This window comes from Prunus dulcis, chromosome 6 (assembly GCF_902201215.1).
Source record: "Prunus dulcis chromosome 6, ALMONDv2, whole genome shotgun sequence".
NCBI classification, from domain to species: Eukaryota; Viridiplantae; Streptophyta; class Magnoliopsida; order Rosales; family Rosaceae; genus Prunus; species Prunus dulcis.
The window spans coordinates 6,578,766-6,593,615 of NC_047655.1; the positions used below are offsets into that span (position 1 = coordinate 6,578,766).

The following is a 14,850-nucleotide window of genomic DNA, read 5'->3' on the forward strand; positions in this document are numbered from 1 at the left end:
GAAATCTATTCCAACATTACGAAGAGAGGTAAAACAAATTCTAATTGATTCTACATGAAACTAGTTAGGAGATCTATTAGCGGTGGAGTCTTGTGGACTTCGAAGGAATTTGATGTATAAGGGTTAATAAATGTCAAAGTAGGTTGACTAGCTATGTCATCATTTCTCTTGAAAATTTGGTGGATTAATTTTCTTTCCATGGTTAAATTGGATATGGATCCTCTAATTAAACTAATAAGGATTAACGCACATAATTCAACTAATTAAAATATATTAAATTGTTACAAAGTGTTCTGTCTTATCAGGGTACAAAGATTTTCATTTTTTTTTGCCACGCCATAAAACCCTCACCATATCTCAATATGTGAATCTTGAAGTCTTGTCAGTCTTCAAGGGCTTAAACTTGGCTTTGGCTATGGCTACAAAGGACCCAGATTCTGAATTTGGTGCAGATGGAAGTAGGTGCTTCCTTGGACTTCATTTTTTACCAGCACTGACTTTTACCATTCAAAGATTAAATAATAAGTAGCTCATGCACTGACAATAGCTTAGTTAGTTAAATTTTTTCACCTCCACCTATGTAAGCAGAGATTCGAAACACCTCAAACACCCAATGACTATTTGTGTAAACCTCCTCCCTTAATCGCTTGTATTTAAAATAAAATAATTATTTATAAATAATAAATAAATAAAAGCTCCTACACAGAATCAGAAATAAGTATGAAATTACGTTCTTGTGTCCTTCAAGTGACTTATAGCTGAAGTAGTTAAGTGTAATTACCCCTACATTGTTGCATCCGAGGTACTAGGTTCGATTTATCCCTCCTCCAACATAGCGTGTATAAAAATAAAATAAAAAATAAAAATATTGTGTCCAATTTGAACTCAGCAATTATCTCTTACCCAACGATGTTTTTTACCCCAATTTACCCAATTTAATTACAGCGAGCTTGTAGGATACGCAAACATATTAACCTGGACACAACTCATAATTGGACGGATCAGAATCAGAGATTTGAGCCAACCCCTAGAAGTCAAAAAACTCCAATCAAATCTTAATTAATTACCACTAATTAATTGGGACGATTCTTTGTCACTAAAAAAAATTAAATTAAAAAAACTGAGCAGCACATCAAAGCAAGAACTCCTAGGAAATCAATTAGGGCTTTAACCTTGTTGATAGGGTCTCAATAAAACTGAAAATGTAACTTTCTTTTAGAGTTTGTTATAGATAAACTAACAAGCAGCCTCTCTAGTTAAAACCCTAATCCCAGTACAAAACGATTTCTATAATTCTTCTTCATGAAAAAGCTCCAAGCGAAAAATAAACACCTCCAAGAAGATGATGAAGATCAAGAAGATCAAGAAAGCATGGATCATGATGATGAGGACATACATTCACAAGAGTCAGAACAAGAAGTAGAACTACATGATGATCAGAAAGGTAAACAAGTAGTACAGATTGATGTTCATCATCAAAACGGAGATCGGGTTTGTGAGCAATGTGGTAAGAGATTTCAAAATGGAAAAGCTTTGGGAGGTCACATAAAAGTTCACTTCAATCAATCTCTTCTTCCCAAGAAGAACAAAAACTTGTTTAAGCCCAAGAACAAACATCTTTCTTTGAAGGAAGCACATAGTCCTGTTGGTGACGATCACAGCAACAAAATTTCATGCTATGTTTGCAACAAGAATTTCCCATCAATCAAATCTTTGCACGGTCACATGAGACTCCACCGAGAAAGAGACTGGAAGGGTGTCAGGCCTCCGGGGCCTGCTCTGTCCCCGTGTGACGAAAGCAACTCTTCTTCTTCATATGAAAATGTGTCTGAAGATGAGGATGATGGTGATAGTAGTTTATCTGACCGCACCATAGAGACAGATAATGATGTAGCAAATTTCTTAGTAAACTGGACCAAGATCGAACAGAGACGCAGGAGTCTAATTGCTAACCAAACCGAGCCTAATCATGCAGAGAATAGTGGTCTATCTAACCAAAGACAAAGAATGCCTCATTATGCAGAGGACCAAGTTGGTGAATTTGCAGGGAAGAAGCCAATAGAAAAATCACCAGTTGGATACAAAGGCAGCCCTTCATCTAAAAAAATCAAATGTGATGGTAGAAGTAACAAGAAAAGTACCATGGAGGCAAGTAAAAGTACTGTAGGTACAAAACCCATGAAAGACATTGGCTTGCTTGATCAAACCCACAAGCAGATTCCAACAAAGCGTCAAGAATTTGGATCCAGAAGATCAGATACAATCAGTGATGTGAACATGGATGAAGATTCTGGGTTTAGTAGTAAATATGTGGAAAACCAAGTTGGTGAACTTTCAGTGAAAAAGCCAATACAAAAATCACCTGTTGGATACAAAGGCAAACCTTCATTCAAGATCAAATTGAAACTTGATGGTAAAGGAAAGGCTTCTATGCAAGATGTTGATGAGAATGATGATCAAACTAGTGGGAAGACGAAGCCAAAAAAGATGACGATGAAGTCGACTTCGAAAACAGGTACAAAACCCATAAAAGACACTGCTTTACTTTACCAAACCCGCAAGCAGATGGCAAGAAAAACTCAAGAATTTGGTACTAAAATTGCTGAGAAGGGAAAATACCATGAAGAAGCTGAAGCAGTGGAACATGGCATCAAACAGTTTGAGTGCAATATTTGCCCCTGCAAGTTCTCAACGGGTCAGGCTCTTGGAGGCCACAAGAGAGGTCACAACTATAAAGGAGTACCAGTGAAAGAAGCTCGAGGAACAGCTCAAGTAGCACCCATGGATTTAGAAGATGGTGAGATCAGAACAGATCCTACAAAATTCAACTTGGATCTCAACCAACTTCCTCATCAGACAGACGATGAAGATATTGGTGGGTAGAGCTGCTTACTTGTTTATTAGTAAGATTTTAGGAAGTTCAATTCAGCAGAGGTTTCAATTACAAGTGAATTTGACATTGATAGTTCTTTTTTTTTTTTTTTTTTTCTCTCATAGAAAAGAAAGAATCGAGAAGTTTGTTTGCCATTTTGTACTTGGTTGAAATTTTTGTAGCTGAATTACAATGTGAATCCGAAATGTAACTGTTACAAGTACCAATTTCTTACCAAGGAGCCCATTTTCCTTTTGATTTGGAAGACTGGTGTTGCTTTCGGTTCGAGGGCCTACCAGATTGTCATGGAAGACACTTTTTCCAAAATGAACCTGATGGAAATTGCACAACAAAGTATATTGTAGCATTCTCAGTATATAAAGTTATCATTGTAAATGTGGCATGTATTTTGGGCCGAGACAAAATTATGAATGTGGTGCTTTCCACCAAGCTGATCTACAATTCTTTGTAAATGTAACAGAACAATGCATTATGTAACTGTGGTACAACAACACAAACAGAAAATCTCCTATCTGGGTATTTCCTTCTCTGATAATTTATCTGGCTACGATACATGTTAGCGTGCTATACACTCTTCTGTCAAATTTATGCTGCCAAATGTATCAGCCGGAAAACAATTTCAACTCTTGCATGTCAACTGACATTCCTTCAGTACCTCTGGCGCAGTCGAATAGGAAAATAGGCGAGGGCCTGCTGTTATGCGATGGGCGGATGTGATTGTCATTAGAACCCAACGCAAGAATAAACAATTTGCTCCATGTCAATGAAAGCCCTTGCTGTGTGTATTTAAGTTGAGAGTTGAGCTCTCTGCCCACTATAAATATCTTCACTTTCTGGTAATAATCTCTGGTCGAAATCTTCCACACTTTTTACCAAAGTCGGCCTCCCAAGTTCCTGTGTAGAATATAACAGCAGTCATTAAAAACTGGTTTGGAAGCAAGTTAATAGATAGCAGAAATTGACTTGTAATGTAATGTTCAGTTTTAAAATAGAACTACAGTTTGCAATTGCCAAGCATACTCTGGTATTTGTCATTTACATTTTTCAATGTTAAGACTAGGAATACCTAGAACACGCTGGCATACAAAAACCCACACTCTAAGCAAGTTGATCCAGCTATAGTTCACTCTGAAATGAAGTTGAATGACTGGAAACAATTGAGCCGGAAGAACAAAAATGACAAAATAGATGTAACTATAGGACAAATTGATACAAAAAGAGCTCAGTACACTTTTACCACCCTCTAGTTTGCTGAATCTCAACTTGAACAATGTTAACACTACATTTTTCAATTATGACCGATGGATTCCTCAATCTGTTTCTATTAACCACACTGGAAGGAAAAGAAAACATCCACATAATTCCAATGTGATCTCAAGTCCAAATATAAGTAACTCCCTCCATATGCATGTGAGTTGGAAAGTGATCGCTAACCCATCCTATGATCCATTATGGATATAGCAATTCACAAGAATGTTTAATCTGAAAAAATCTTCAAATGGATCAGTTTTAATTAGGAAAATTATAATCCAGATAACAAAATCCATAAGTCATCAAACTTCTTGTTGGAAACAGAGAAGAGTCTGATAAAGACCGCATGCTTCTCCCGTGGTCAGGTAAATATGGATTGGTTAGGTAATTTGTGGAAAATGCAGTGTCTAGTGAAATTGAGATTGTGTCGTGTAACAAGTGGTCTTTTTTGTCTAATTAGATTAATAGAATTGGATAGAACCCAATTAGACAAGACCAGAGGTGCACGATTGACGTTTATCAGATTGCGATACAGTAGGGAATAAATTGACACTAATTGGAAATTACAAGGTTGACACTATTCAAATTGAACTAGGACCAGATTGAGACTTTTAGTAAATTATCACCACCATATAGATAAAGCATAACTTCAAATATGAATTCTTATAACTACTTTAAAGCTCTATGATTTAAATTTGATCACTATGGAGTTCCTTTTTTCTTTTGCTTTGGATATCTAATGAAATTTCGAAAATATGCAATCTCATGTCTACCAAAGAGTTGTCAAGTATAGAACCTTCATACCTCCTTCAATGAGTCACTTTGTTGTTCAAGTTCACGTATCTGTTCCACTGTCAACCCAAACCATTCATCGATCCAAGCAAAACAATTCCGGTGACTTTCTAGGAAAAGAGCCCGTTCACCCTATAAAAAATATTCCGGTAAAAAACACTATAAAAAGGTATAACCGAAGATAGAGTGGACATTGATTTGATAATATGAATAGATATTTGAAAATAATTACCATGTGCTGCAAGATTAATGGAAACAGATGTAAAATTAAAAAATTCACACATCGCTTAATAACTTTCTAAAAAATAAAAAGCACATTTTTTTATTAATAGAGAAAAGATGAAGTACATAAGAGGACGAGGTAACCTCAAACACTGCTTAACAACTTTTTAGAGGCCATCACTTCGCTGATCATAGCATTGGATTTTTAATGCTTTTCTCATATTTATGATGTTTTCAAGCCAATCAGATAGAGATAAAATATGCCATCAAGAAAGTTGAATTTTTATATATGACGTAGGAGAAAATGGCAACTAACTACAATGCAACACAGATAGAATGATTCAGGAAAAAAAAATATATAGAATGGTTGGGCATATCTGATTTGACATGCCCGATAAGCATGACTAGAGCATTAAAGTCAAAGATGGCATCCCCAAAAGTAAACTCCTATGAAAAAGATTGTCAACAACCCATATATGATAATTGTGACAACACATTTGCAATTACCGTTATCTATATGGTGTACGTTCTAACCTACGATTTTGCAGCTCTTGCACAACAGAAGTTACTGAAAAATAACTTTTGTTCTGTTCTCATTCTCCAACTGATACTTTGAAATTATCGCTTTAAACAATTTAAGATTTTTCTCCCTTAAAAGATTCTAATACTTTTCTATGACGCCAAAAATACTGACTTTTTGAACTTGGCCTCAGTATGTCCGTGACGACATATAGTTAATTGACAAATGGAAGTTCAGAGCTATTACATAAGCATGAGTTACCATCAGCTCAAGGTTAGAGGTGTCTCCAATGTCTAGCTCTATAGTACTTTAATGAGCTGAAAGAGTAGGAACTACTTTTCCTGTCTCTGTATTTCCTCTTCTTATCATTAAGTTTTATTGCTGACAAAAATAAGATGTTGACTCATTCTGCTTGCAAAACAAATCTTAACATATAAAAGACTATTATCGTAAATATAACTCATCAATTGTCTGTGTCATATTATATACAGAAGTGATGGTGGCATTTGCCTAGCTATTGCATGCATCATTGCATTCTGAAAAATAATAAATGTGCACGTTCAAAATCCAAGAGACCCTACCAGTAGCAAAGCGTTTTCAATTCTATAGCCAAAACCCCAATATGGTGCATCAATAGTGACGAGTTTGTAGGCTGTCATAACTGGCTTCGACTTATCCTGAAAATTTTGGACAATAGTTAACAGATTAAAAGCTAGATTTGCACGAGAACTCAAGTGACAAGGCAAATCAGAGTGCAAATGTTTGCAAGACTTTTTATCCATATAAAAAGTAATATCCAAGCACATGCAAGATTAAGGCTTTATCACATGTACAGCGTTTTTTGTTTCCAGCCAGACACTTGTGGGGCATAATTAAACAATGCAATTCTCCACATATTTGTGTTCCCTATCATAAAGTCGGATACCACAGGATCTTTAGAAAAACAATAATGAGAGAGAGAGAGAGAGAGAGAGAGAGAGAAGACACCCTTGTAGGGCCCACCATACATTATATTTCATTCATCCAAACCATCTATTTTGTAGATATTCATTCGAAGATCATCTCTACAAAAAATCACTTGAATCCGATATCATTTGACCGCTCAATTAAATTATTGAAATTTTAGTACTTTCTTGAAGCACCGTGTTCATTGATTTTGTAGGACACCATTAGATGTCTAAATGGTTTCTGATTTGTCTAATTTTTTGCAAGGATCATCTATGAATGAAGACTTAAAAAATAGACAGTTTCAATTGTTGGAAAAAAAATTGTAGGGTACCCTAAAGGGTGTCCCTCAATAGAAGGGGACTGATATATATAAACCAAACTGAGTAACTGACATGTCGTAAATTCATAAATAACATGGTTAAACTACTGGTAGGGAAGATTCCAACCTGCCATCCTTCTAAAAGTGGACCACGGCCAGTTTTCGCTGACGTAAATTTGGATAAGTCTGTGTTGCTACTGCTAACGACGTAACTCCAGTAATCCCTTGCAGATGAAGCAATATCAACAATTTCCACATCCCTGGTTGCTAGTTGTCCTTTACTTAGACCATGCACCTTTAGTTTCAAAGTGGCAAAGAGAAGAACAAGAAAGAAAAGTAGGGTATAAGGACATTAAATTATAAATTTCCCACTATAAATAGAGTTATAAATAAAACTTAACTAAGGACAACAGAAACTTTTCTAGAAACTTACATTATCTGACTGCCCATTGTCAGCCCTGTGAACTGTTTCAATGGTCAGCTGAAACTTGGTAAAGTATGGGCACTGCAAAATGCAACACAACTTCTAAATTCTTTTAATGATAAATTCTAAGAATGTAAATGTAAACGGACAATTAATTGTTTTCAGAGATGGACAAGAATTCTGTTACCTTGATTACTGTGACATAGAGCATCCATTTGCAGACAACCAAAAACCATGTTAAAACAAATTTAAAGTGTGTTTAATAAACAAGATATTCAAAAATTGACATCAAGAACACATGGAAAACCTGTTTTGCATCTTGGGTATGCGTTCCAGGCTTCCTCTTGCATGATGAGAGCATCTGCCGGTGCAAAAGTGGTGAGCCAAGTAGGAGCTTTGCTGGATAATTAAATGTATGAATAAGATAATGTAACCTTGGAATTCATAAATTAAATGTCCGCATGAAACAGTATTAACAATCGTTCTACTTCACAAAAATAAAGAGGAAGGAAATAGTAAGGCCATCCTATACGTAGGAACCTAAGTGGTATCAATGACGTGGTGAAATCAGGATCAAACTAATATATTAAATTATCCTTTCAACTGAAGAAATAAATCTCGACATAAATAAACTATTTAAATGTAGCTGTACAGGAGTTACCAAAAATCATTACAGTCCCGCAAATGCAATGCACCACAAAAAGAACTGAGAAAGCAAAAACAAAAGAAAGGAAACAAGATAATAGTACAGATTTTGATCCGCAGCCCTTTTCGTGAATCAACTGGTGCCAATTTCAATCTCCATATTTCAAGAGAAAGTAATTGATACATAAATGCCTTCATCAAGATATGACCTCTTTTTTTTGGCCTGAAAACCTTCATCAATATATTAATCTGAACTTATCTATCCAAAACCTATAGAAGCCTAAGAAAACAAGACTCATTGTTAACTAGATCACAGAACATAAACCCACGTAGACCAAAAGTCTCTAGGTGATTATGGTTCCTTTCAGGTTTCTCCGTACTCCTATAAAACAACACATCTTCAGTCTAAGATAATCTTTTGTTCACTGTTCACTAAACAATAACGGGTTCTAAAACTAGGGGAACGCCTTTCACTTGCCAATTTCGCAGAAACTTAAACTGACCACATATTATGTGTATTGATTTACCTTTGTAGACGGTAAATTTTGGAAGAGTAGTGACCCTTTCCAAGTACATCATCTTCAAAGGATTTGTTCTCCAATATTTCAACCCCTTCAGTACTGGTCGTGTTCTGTTGCTGCATCTTCCTAACCATGTACATCTGCGCTACTTGATACTGCAGTTCAAACATGTGGTTCAACAAGTACTCCATAGTTCTTTTACAAGTGAAAAGTAATATTCTAACAACTAATGGCTAAGCATTTTAGTAGAATACAAAATTATGAACTTGTTAATTACCTCTTCCAACGACATGGGCATCACAATCCGACTTCACGCAAGTCCCCAATTGAAAGGTCAAGAGTTAAGGAAACCACAAAATAAAGGGAATTGATTTATGGCATTGCAAAAGTAGTAAGAATGAACTGATTTTTGGAACGTATGTATGTATGTATATATATGTATTCTAAATTTCATCTAATGCCATATTTCATATAAGTTTACTTGCAAAAGAGAAAAGTTCGAAAGTGGCATTCAGTTTGGTTAGGCATAAATGTATAAGAAGAACATTAAACTTTAAAATCTGAATCCCTTGATGTTTCATCATAGTAGCACCAAAACAAAAATTATCCTTAGACCCCCCCACAATTAACAGCACAAATTGAAACTTTGTCTTCCTATTCTTTGTTCTTCATTTCCTTGGCAACCAAAGAAAAGGAAATGTTTAATGCTCCAAGCCGACATGAAAAAGGAAACTAAAAACAGAAAAACAAAAAGGCCAGTAACTGTAGACTTGTATGCATTGAACAAACTAGTCCATAAATGTATAACAAAAAAAATTTGCTCAATTGTGTTAATCCAATATCTGCCCACTCAAAGTAAGCCTACAGTAAAACAACACAAATTAAGTTCAAATGGCATTTTCTTAGCAGCCAGAGAAAAGGCCATCAGAGAATTCAAACCCATAATCCAGAATTCACAAATAAAATAAAAACAAAAGCAAAACAGCAAGGATACAATTCCTTCATCAGAACCATTTCTATCGGCTCGAGCTTCAAATTCCACCAAATTGTGATGCTGAGCTTCAAATGTGGAAAGAAACAGACAGAACCCAGAAAGCACAAGGAGAATGAGAACCCAGAAAGCACAAAAGAGACAAAAGACACCGAGGATGTCTGGGCAGAGGCTTAAGAAAGATTGTGAATTTGTTTGCCAAGTGCAGGGAAGGAAGATTTTCTCATTTCTTTATATGCGTTGGACTTGTATTAACAAGGCACGTCACCAACTCAACTCACAGCGCATTTTAGCAAAGAGCCCCAGAGACGAAGTCAATCGAACGCGCGGGTCTTTTTTGAGTGCTTCGTTTCTTGACTTTTAACGTTCTAGACACGCGTTTTAGTCCCGGTGCAACGAAACGATGTCGTGTCTGTGGATTAGGAAAGCAGAAAGGATATTTTTATATTTTTATAATTTGAATTGAATCTTTTTTATTTTATTTTATTTGCTTGACAATGACACCTCATTGCATTGTTCAAGTCGGCTGGATTTTTCATTTTTCATTTTAGATTTTCTTTTCTTGAAGGGAATTAAAATAGAGAGGGACGTGGGATTAGGACGACTAGAAGTACGGCAACCACAACAAGGTTTGCTTAAATTTGTTGTTTCTGTTAGCCCACATAATCCGGCAGCGTTGTCACAATATCACGTGAAGATTATTAAGCCAATTTTCATATGAAGCTCTTGCTTTCCAGCTATATTGATTCTAATTGTGAACATAAAAAATAATTAAAATGAAGGTTTATATTCTTGCCAGAAAAGATTAAAAAAATTGAAAAAAAGTCATTTTTGTTCCCTATAATTTACTGGTCTTATCACTTTGGTGCTCATAGTTTTAATTGTAGTTTTCAATTTTTTTTAGTTTTATCATTGTAGTTTTCAATTTGTAGCGTTTTAAGGACATGTTTCAATTTATGTCAAAATATCTCCCAATTTCATTAAGTTTTGACAAGGTTTCCTTCATGTAGAGGGGTATTTTGGTCCACTCGAGCTAAATTCCTCCCAATTCACCAAATTTTAACCTAGAAATGCAAATATTTTCGAAATTGCTCCTAAAATGAATGGGAAGAGCTTCAACTTGTGTTTCATTGTTAGATGGCTTGAGTAAACTGAAATAACCTTCCAAGTCATGGGCATGTGGTCAAAACTATACAGGAATTGGAGGAATTGATATGAATTAAAATATGTCCTTCAATTGCTCCGAATTGAAATTACAATGATAAAATTGAAACTACGGAAACCAAAGTGGTGAAACCGATAAACTATAGGGACCAAAAATAATAGTATGAATAAAGTTCAACTTAAAAAATGAAGGCTTCTATTTGTTTTCATATTTGAGCTTACTCATTGACCATTAACAAAACAAAATTTAAAACTCATTCACTTAACCCAAAACAAAAATACACCATTTACCATATGCTTATTATTAAGGTTTTTTCATTTATTATTATCACTATATACTAATTTTTCTTAAATTAAAATTGGGCATGAGTACACAATTTGTGCATTTGACAATCTAAATTGTAAGCGTCATAGAGTCAGGCCCACTGTTTTTCCGAGCCCTAATCCCAATTGACGCAATTATCATGCCCAAAAGACTAAAATACCCATATGCCCAACTTTAATTTACAAATCAATATTCACTAGCCAGCCACCAACAGACCCACGAACACGATAGAGGAGTTAATCGGAGAAAGAAATCAACGGTGAGAGTGCGTTTCATTTACATTTTTGCTCACCAATTTACCATTTTTCTAATTTGATATGTAAAGTCTTTTTTAGAAGGAATATATTTTTGAAATATAAAAATAAGAAGTAATGGAAGTTTTATAATAAAAATACCCACACGTTATTTTATCTTTTTTATATTAAAATTTTACTTTTATTATTTTATTTCATGTTAATAAAGGAAATTTTTTAGTATTTTATTTTCAAAGTTCACCTAAATTCTTTGGAAAACAAAAGGTTTCCTAAATTTAAGAACGGGACTGATGTATTAAGGGATTTTTCTTTGGCTAAAAAAAAAAAAAAATCATAAAATCAGCATTTAATAACCCTAAGAGCAGCGTTCTGTTTAGGGAAAGCTTCAATAATAAGCATCTCTGCAGTACATGCCTATATAATCACCTGTATTTTTAATCTCACTACTTACAATCTCATCCCTACGCCAAGCCCTTAACCCTAAAATCCTCCCAGTCTCTGTCCCACCCGTCGACCGTGATACGTCTCTTTTGAAGTCAATCGGTATGTATGTCTTTCCTTTTTTGTTTAAATTAAGGGTTTGTAGTACGCGATACGTCGCTTTTGGTTCATATAGTAGAACTTTGTTTTGTAAAATATCCTAGTTCTATTTTATTTGAAAATATGTTTGAGTTCGTTGCTCCATTTGGTTAATTGGGTGTATTTCTCAACAAAATTTGTGTGTTGTATACTTCATTTATCTTTTATAAATTTCTACTTTTTTTTGTTTGAGCTTTTCGTGTACAACTAGTACTGTTTTTATCATACAATATGGTATGTTATATTGTTAAAAATTTATAAGCATCATAGAGTCAGGCCCACAGTTGTTCGAGCCCTAATCTCAATTGACACACAACTATCATCCCCAAAAAACTAAAATATTTCTGATTCTTCACCATCATCTGATTCTTCATCATCCTCTGATTCTAATTCTTCAGGCTTGCTCCCTGTTTCAATGCAATTACATTGTTTAAAACAAAAGCAAAAAGAAAAAAGAAAAAAAAAAGAAAAAGAGAAACGCATAACACAATTTTGTTTGTTTGTTGAGAAATACACTCGATTACCCAAATGGAGCAACAAACTCATAAATAATTTTACTCTAAAAGTATTCCCAAATCAAGTAGAACAACATGACTGAGTGGAGGCAAGGCTTCTGCCCCTGCTAATTTTTCATACACAAAAGTTGTGGCATAAAATTTAGAATCCAAGTAATTAAATTGCAGATAGTCTTGGTCATCCTTGAATTAAAAAAAAAAGGAAAAGCATACATACCGATTGTTGGCGTATTGAGGGGGGATCATAGCTGTCGAGAAAAAGTCCTTTCTGCCGCCATCCTTATCGATCACCTCCGATTGGGAATCCAGTTTCAGGGCCTCCATACATGAGATGTTGTTCATGGTTGTGTTGTGTAGAGCTTGAGGTTTGGGTTTAGGGTTGTTAGAGAAAAAAACGAAGAGCTTGGCTTTAGGGTGAATTGTGGGAGAATAAAAGAAGGCAATTCTTACTTATTTCTTGTATAGGCGTGGGTTGTATCACGACCCTTTTTCAACCGACCATATAATTTTTGAATAATAAATTATCATTAAAAACTAATGAACCCCAATGCACGGATCTTTAATAAGCAGGGCATTAATTTCTAGTTTTGATTTTCTGATTTGGTTTGGGATTTTTGTTTTCTTAGCTAGAGTAAGAATATTCTTTGGTGATTTTGAGTCCCAAATAAAGGAAGTTAAATAATGTAGTTTTTCCTTTGTTTTACGTTTCCTTTTCCCTTTCTTTAGTTTGCGCTAATACTTCATTGAGTTTGAGCCCCACTTCCAAAATTTGTTACTCTTCTTTTATTTTCTTGTATTCAGTCCATCTAGGGCCACATATTAGATAATGCAAGAGATTTTTTCCTGATTGAATAATAAATTATCATTACAAACTAATAGACCCTAATGCAGGTATCGGTGACGTCTTTAATAAGCAGGGCATTAATTTCTAGTTTTGATTTTCTGATTTCGTTTTTTAGTTTTTTTATAGTGAAATTAATCATACGTACTTACTTACGCGTCCGTATCTCTTGAACCCAAATTCTATGCGCCCTCCTTGTCTCCTACCTATACTTTTGTCATCTATCCATCTAGTTAACCAACTAATAACTATGTTAACTCATATAAGAAAATTAATAAAATATATTATCGCTTTCCCAGCCCATCAATTTAGTCGTCTCGAGCAAATCTTGGACCTCCTCATCAATCGAATTTTGTATGTATATCCATTGAAGCTGAATTTTTCTTTCAAAACTTGGACGTATTGGGATTAAACATTGAACCATGGCTTGTTCGAGTTTGTGGTCTCTTATTAGTGAGTTTTTTTTATATAAATAATAATTTTAAATGAGATTCCTCAATAGTATAAGTTCTGAATCCAAAGCAGGAGAATTCAATCTAAATTTAGCAGATAAACTTTTGAACACAAAAACACCAAATTTGTACTTTCCTTTGGTTTATTCATCTGTTTTATGTTTCTTCGATCCTATCAGTTTATTAATTTGTTTTTTACGTTTCTGTTTCTTCATCTGTACTCTCTTTTGGTTGTTGTTCTAATTGTTGTATATGCTTTCTTATCTTTTTTTACCCAACTCATTTCAAAATTTTACCAGAAAGAGGGATGGGGCACAACAAACAAACAGTTAACTCTGCCCTCTCTATTGGTTTCAAAGGGTGAATCTTGACAGAAAAAGAACCATTATAAGGGTTGTAAGTAAAACCAATTCCTATCACGTTTCAGGCACTCAAAAGGCAAGTGTTCACCTCGCTTCTCACTGATTGAACAATACTTGATACATGCACGTCCTAGGCTTATGCCACAATTAGCACAACGTGAGTCTCTAAAGAGGCAGCCACATACGAGACACGTAACCACACAACTCTCGGGAACAATTGCGTTCTCTGGGACTTCATACACGTAAGAGCATAGTGGCGTATAGTGGTCACCCACCTTTAAACAATACTCATACTCACCTGTGTGTAATTTGTAGATCCATTGTTAAATACATTGAAAGCAATATAAATAATCATTTTTTTAAAGACAATGAATGAATGAAGATGATAAAACCTAAAAATCAGTACTAGGAGTACAGTGCATAGAATAATGACAAATACATAGATATTATGTCATAAGGGAGAAAAAAAAAAAAGAGAGAAAAAAATGTAAATAGAGAAGCTGCAGTCGTATCTTTTTTGTCCCTAAAGTCAAAAGCTTACTAATAAGATTATGAGAGAGGAGGCTATTACTTACCAATTGTAGAGGCCTTTTTCTTCTGGCAACTACAAATGGGTTGGGCTGCCGTAAGGAGCAAACTGAAGAAAATATCCCGTGTCTGAGTTCAAAGATCATACCCCAAAATGTTTCGAAATGATAGTAAAGCCTTAGGAAGCATCTTGGTGATCTTCACCAACAAAAATGAAGGCTGTTTACAGATAGATGCTTAGTGCTTACAGATGAATTCTTAGCTTGGCATGAGGAGATCGTGGCATGGAAGCCAAATTGGCATG

The 14,850-nt window shown here is 34.9% G+C and overlaps 2 protein-coding genes across 2 annotated transcripts; one reads left to right on the forward strand and one right to left on the reverse strand.

The window, feature by feature from the left end:
* Nucleotides 1–1,239: 1,239 nt before the first annotated feature.
* On the forward strand, nt 1,240–2,952 carry LOC117630734. Its single transcript, XM_034363474.1, has one exon. It carries the CDS (start codon nt 1,303–1,305, stop codon nt 2,881–2,883), a length of 1,581 nt encoding a protein of 526 aa, XP_034219365.1. The 5' UTR covers nt 1,240–1,302; the 3' UTR covers nt 2,884–2,952.
* A 342-nt stretch (nt 2,953–3,294) lies between these two features.
* On the reverse strand, nt 3,295–9,782 carry LOC117630735 (phosphatidylinositol transfer protein 1-like). The gene is made up of 10 exons (XM_034363475.1): nt 9,530–9,782; nt 8,813–8,843; nt 8,542–8,690; nt 7,677–7,768; nt 7,557–7,564; nt 7,379–7,450; nt 7,073–7,240; nt 6,260–6,355; nt 4,949–5,068; nt 3,295–3,787 (listed from the first exon to the last, which is right to left on the reverse strand). The coding sequence occupies exons 1-10, from the start codon at nt 9,547–9,549 to the stop codon at nt 3,680–3,682; spliced, it is 864 nt and encodes a 287-aa protein (XP_034219366.1). The 5' UTR covers nt 9,550–9,782; the 3' UTR covers nt 3,295–3,679.
* Nucleotides 9,783–14,850: the final 5,068 nt, after the last annotated feature.